A 6,000-nucleotide genomic window follows, 5' to 3' on the forward strand; every position below is an offset into this window, starting at 1 on the left:
GGAGACTTATGACCCTGCAAAAAAGGAATCTGACAACAAATTAAGGAATTGTAGGTTGTCAGCCTTGGACCTGTAGTTCCAGCAGTGCTTGGGATGCATGTGTTCCACAATAGGACATAAGGTCCTCTGACCACTCCAGAAAATCACTTTCTGCACATCTTGTCAGGAACCAGACAACTTTTTCAGGGATTCAGACTGCGCCGACACGACCACATGCCCCGTCACGTGACGGCCCCCTCCCTGGTGACGGCACCTACCTACAGAGTCGTCGTCCTCCCGGTCGGAGCTCAGGTAGCCGTTGCTGCTCCTCTCCGGGGAGCTGTGTCTGGGGGAGTCCTCGTGGGGCACTCGTAACAAGCCGCTCCCCGGCCCCTCCAGGCTGCTCAGAAGGTTCCCCAGGACGAAGCTCTCGGTGGTGCCTCCTTCATCCTCGTAGTCTCGGTCAGGGGCAGGTGGCGCCGCGACTACCCGAGGCTGCGGCGGAGGCACAAGGTCTCTGACGGACACCCGCTTCGGAGGAGGCGGCGGGGGGACCTTGGAGCGCAGCCGGGGCAGGGGCTTCGGCCGCCGGGACAGGGCGCTCTCCAGGTAGACGGCTTTAAACTTCTCCTCGGCCAGAACCTGTTGCAGCCGCTTGAGGTTCTCCTTGCAGCGCTCCAGCTCCTGCCGCATATCGTCCACCGAGCTCAGCTGCATCACCGGGGCTTCTTCACCGGGAAATTCCGCCCGCCAGTGCTGCTCGAACTCCCTGGGGTCCCACATGTCTGCACCGGAGGGGGCCCTTAGGTGTGTCTCACACACGGGATCAGCGGCAGCTCATTATCCCCGGAGCACAGCGCTCACCGCCGGTACACCACATCCCGCACACAAACTTTCTCTCAAGGCTTCCGCCTGCTGGGCGGTACTGACTGTCCGTTACGTCATCGGTACCTCCGCCTGTCCGGGGAGAGGGGCGGGACTAACCTAGACTTCACGCCTGAGCTGTCAGTGTCAAGGTGGCATTCTGCAGAGTGTGACATCAGTGCTGCTGGGAATAGGACTGTGACGTCATCACTGCCCTGTATATACTGCAGAGTGTGAGGTCATCACTGCCCTGTACATACTGCAGAGTGTGACCTCAGTACTGCTGGGATAGGGACTGTCTCTCTGCCCTGTATTTACGGCAGAGTGTGATGTCATCACTGCCCTGTATTTACGGCAGACTGTGAGGTCATCACAGCCCTGTATTTACGGCAGACTGTGACGTCATCACTGCCCTGTATTTACTGCAGACTGTGACGTCATCACTGCCCTGTATATACTGCAGACTGTGACGTCATCACTGCCCTGTATTTACTGCAGACTGTGACGTCATCACTGCCCTGTATTTACGGCAGAGTGTGATGTCATCACTGCCCTGTATTTACGGCAGACTGTGAGGTCATCACAGCCCTGTATTTACGGCAGACTGTGACGTCATCACTGCCCTGTATATACTGCAGAGTGTGAGGTCATCACTGCCCTGTATTTACTGCAGACTGTGACGTCATCACTGCCCTGCATAGACTGCAGAGTGTGATGTCATCACTGCCCTGTACATACTGCAGAGTGTGACCTCAGTACTGCTGGGATAGGGACTGTCTTGTACAGAGGTGGACTGGGAACTTAAAGAGGAGCTGTCACTACTCCTAACATGCCCCCATGTAATAGCAATTCTGAAGCCTCTATTCTTATGACTTTATGTGGTGCCAGTCCTGTATTATTCCTACTAGAAGTTATGAATGAATTGCTAGCAATTATCCAGATTTCTCAGAAATCTTCTCCATTCAGACCAGACCGCTATGATGATTTTTCAGCCATCTCTTGTCTCTGCAGATTGACAGACATTAGTTTCCTACTTTTCCATCATCCTCACATCTTCTGAACATCCCATCCTACCATCCCCAATACTATGCTGCAGAAACAGTGCCCCTGAAAACACTAGAACCACAGAGATAACTATTGGCACATGGTGCACTGGTAACTGCACCCAGCAAATAGTATCCCGGACACTAATAGTATAAGCATAATGTCCCCCAAAAATAATTGTGCTAAGCTGATACTGTGCCAAGGTGCCCCCCACAGTAATAGTGCTCCCCAATTTCCCACTAATAGAAATAATTCTCTGCCAGAGCACACTTAGTATTAATAATGCCCCCCATAGTGCCCATACCAGTAATCATGTTCCCCATAGCCCCCAGTAATAGTGAAGCTCACCATAATGCCCCCTAGTAGTAATAATTCTCCTTATAATGTGACAGTAGAAAGTACTAAAATGCCCCCTTAAAATGTGTGCCAGTGCAAAAAATTCTGCCTATGTGAACTAGTACAAAAATGTCTCTGTGGGCAAGTACGAAAAATATCTCCTGTTAGTGCCCGCAGTTGAGCTAATGTCCCCATAGTGCCCCCATAATGTATGCCAGTATAAAATACCCCTATATAGTGTCCCCATAATGTATGCCAGTATAAAATACCCCTATATAGTGCCCCCATAATGTATGCCAGTATAAAATACCCCTATATAGTGCCCCCATAATGTATGCCAGTATAAAATACCCCTATATAGTGCCCCCAGTAAATGCCTCCATAGTGCTCCTCTCCCCCCTTCCTCATAGTGCCCCATAATGTGCAAGTATAAAATGATCCTATATAGTGCCCACGGTAGATGACCCCTTAGTGTCCCCCATAATGTGGCAGTATAAAATACCCCTTCTTAATTCTCCCACCAGATGTCCCTTATAGTGCCCCTCTCCCCATAGTGCCCCCAATAATGTGCTAGTAGAAAATACCCCTTCTCAGTGCCTCCAGCAGATGCCCCTATAGTTCTCCTCTACCCCATAGTGCCCCCCCATAATATGCCAGTAAAAAAATGCTCCTTCTTAGTGCCACCTGATGCCCCCATAGTGCTCCTCTACCCCTTCCCCATAGTGCCCCCATAATGTACCAGTAAAAAATGCCCCTTATTAAACAGCTGATCAGCGGAGCTCCCGGGTGTCAGACCTCCCCCGATCAGATACTGATGACGTATCCGGAGGTTATGTTATGAGTAAAAATATCTCGGAAAACCCTTTTAATGGGCTGCTGAAAAGTGAGCCGTAGAACATAGGAAATGTCATAAATGCATCATTACAAACTGATATATCATGTTTTAATTATTATTTAAAAAAATGATGTGACTATCAAAGTAAATAAAAAACATTACAGTTATTGGCCACTGGTCACACAGTTTTCAGCTGAAATCCTAAACCCTATATCCATGTGTACAACCACATTTAAAGGGAATGTGTCACTTGAAATTTTTTTTTTTTTTTAAACAAACTTTTATTGTTGTCATGTCATTACAGTACAACAGTGAAGTGCAACTAAGGCATATAAAAGAGCAATCGGTTGACAATTCCACTCTTCCATACATGAGATGATAACATGACAAACCCAGGTTTTCTATTTTCTCCCCCCCTCCCCTCCTGTACCCCCCCTCCCCTCCTGTACCCCCCCCCCCCCCTCCCCCACTCTGGATGACCCGGCTACTTCTGAGGAACATTCAAACTTTCAAATCTCCTAATTGGTCTCTCAGGTCCTCTTGTAGATACCACTCTGTATATTTAAAAGGCCCCATTACTGAGGAGTATTCAGCATGCGGAATGTAATGTAGGATAAACGTTTTCCAAGTTTTATATAATTTCTTTCCTAAGATCTCCTTTTTTTCAATGGCGTTCTGCCATTCCAACCGAAATATACGTCTTATCTGGGTTATCAGTAGATCCAAACTAGGGACCTCTGCAGTCAACCACTTCGTCAGCAGGCACCTTTTCGCTTCTAGCACTACTCTATGAGCTAACAACGTCAGTTTTTTTTCCGCACTGTTCCCATTGACTTCAGAAGTCTCTATTTCTTCTGCTTGGAGCACCACCAGTGAGGGCGTTAAACCTGATTGGCTATACCCAATGCGCTCCAATAGTTGTGCTACTTGGGACCAAAAAATATCTAGCTTGGGGCACTTCCAAAGTCCATGAAACAGATCAGATTTTGGGACCCCACACTTGGGACAGGCCGTGAGTCTGTCAGGTTTAGCTGCTGACACCGGAAATTCGAAACCATATATGGCATGGTGCAAGATTTTAAATTGGGTTTCTCTCATTTTTTCATTCGAGACTGCCCTATACACAGCTTGAAGTCCTGAGAGAGCCACCTGTCCAACATCCGTTATGCCCAGCTGGTTGCCCCATTTTTTGAATAAAGACCCTCGTATGGATTCCTCCCAAGAATCTCTAAGAGCGTTATAAAGCATGGAAATGGAAGCCTTGCTTTTATTGCTTATTAGGGCGTCAAATTTGTTTTTTTGCCATTCCTTAGAAAGGTCTTTTAACAATCCTCTCACATAGCTTCTGACCTGCATATAAGGGAACGAATTTGACCCTCTGAGAGTCCATCTTTCCTCCACTTCCTTTAACGTCGCCCATCTGGCCTCCTTCTCATGAAAGAGATCCCCCATCTTATTCACCCCCTTATTAGCCCATGTTTGAAAAGACTTGTCCGTGTTCCCTGATACAAAAGCCGGGTTGCCCCTAATAGGTAGATGTTTAGAGAACTGAAATGATAAGCCAAACAATTTCCTAATGCATTTCCATGCAATAATGGTGTCCCTCAAAATCAAAGACTTTCTCGCCACATCCGGAAGTCGAGATACCTTTGTATGCACTAAAGCCATCAAATTCCAAGGGGTCGCAAGCTGGCGTTCTACATGTAAGTTAGAGTAATATGCTGTTGCGTTGGCCCAATCTATAATGTGCCTGCTGAGACATGTCAAATTATAGCCCCGCAGGTCAGGGAAGTTGAGACCCCCATGACATCTCCTGAGCTTTAGTTTTTTTAAAGAAATCCTCGCCCGTCCCCCTCCCCAAAGAAATTTGATAAACCTACTTTCTATGTCAGCTACATCTGCATGACGCAGAAGGACTGGAATCGTCTGGAGAGGGTACATCAACTTCGCCACTTCCATCATTTTGTCACTTGAAATTTTTATCAGCCAGTTAAAACCAGACAGTGATTCACATCCTTTTTTTCAAATCTGTTTTTATTTTCTGATTGCATTTTTTTTTTTTTATTCTATTTTCTGAACATGATAATGGGGGTGGCCATCTTACCTGAGCTGTTTTTAAAGAGGACCTTTCACCACCCCTGACCTGCCTATTTTAATAGCTTCATGCATTCCCCATGTAATAATTCTGGAGCCTCTATTCTTATGTCTCTATGTTGTGCCATTCCTTTATTATTTCTACTAGAAGTTATGAATGAATTGCTATTAGCCTTCCGTAAGGGTGCAGAGGGGAGGTAACCAGTTGGGGGCGTGTACCTGCACAGTCTGAAAATAGCAGCACTGATTGGATAGAGTGAGTGTGTGCAGGTACACCCCCCCAACTAGTTACCTCCCCTCTGTACCCTTATGGAAGGCTAATAGCAATTCATTAATAACTTGTAGTAGAAGAAGTGAGTATATTAATACACAGAGATATAGATATAAAAATATCAAAAATAGTTACAGATAAAGAAGGTTCTTATGTGCTGATGGACTGTATATTGGAAGGAAGAGCATGGATAATAGCAAATGTTTACATACCCCAACCTTTTAAAATAGATGTTTTATAAAAAATTGTGGGATTTTACTAGTTTATGACGTAAAGTCATGATTTTATGAAAGACACGGAGGCGAGTATTGCTTAACTCTTTACTGAAACAACAGCAGCAAAGAAGACAATCAGGAAACATTTCTCCAATGAGGATAGTAGACCCTCCCCTTAGTCCCACATATAGGGACCTCCTTCATATCTCCACTTCCTCTTTCTTTGGTAACGGAACTGCAAACCGAAACTGGAACGCCAAGAATCGAGAAGAAGAAAACCAGCGTGACTTCAACCGATGCCGGAAAACGGAACGATCCCCAACCGAAATCCTGGCAGTATGCGGCAACACTGGGGAACGATC

At 46.4% G+C, this 6,000-nt stretch overlaps 1 protein-coding gene across 1 annotated transcript in view; it reads right to left on the bottom strand.

Annotated features, from left to right (window-relative positions):
- The window catches only part of ABR (ABR activator of RhoGEF and GTPase), a 353,402-nt gene extending 352,520 nt beyond the window's left edge, over positions 1-882 (bottom strand). Inside the window, exon 1 of the mRNA XM_044283775.1 lies at positions 258-882. Within this exon, the coding sequence (XP_044139710.1) occupies positions 258-762 (505 nt within the window). The 5' untranslated portion in view covers positions 763-882. The remainder of the gene's footprint in view (positions 1-257) is intronic.
- Between the last annotated feature and the right edge of the window lie 5,118 nt (positions 883-6,000).

The sequence above is a fragment of the Bufo gargarizans genome, chromosome 3 (genome assembly GCF_014858855.1).
Source record: "Bufo gargarizans isolate SCDJY-AF-19 chromosome 3, ASM1485885v1, whole genome shotgun sequence".
Taxonomy (NCBI): domain Eukaryota; kingdom Metazoa; phylum Chordata; class Amphibia; order Anura; family Bufonidae; genus Bufo; species Bufo gargarizans.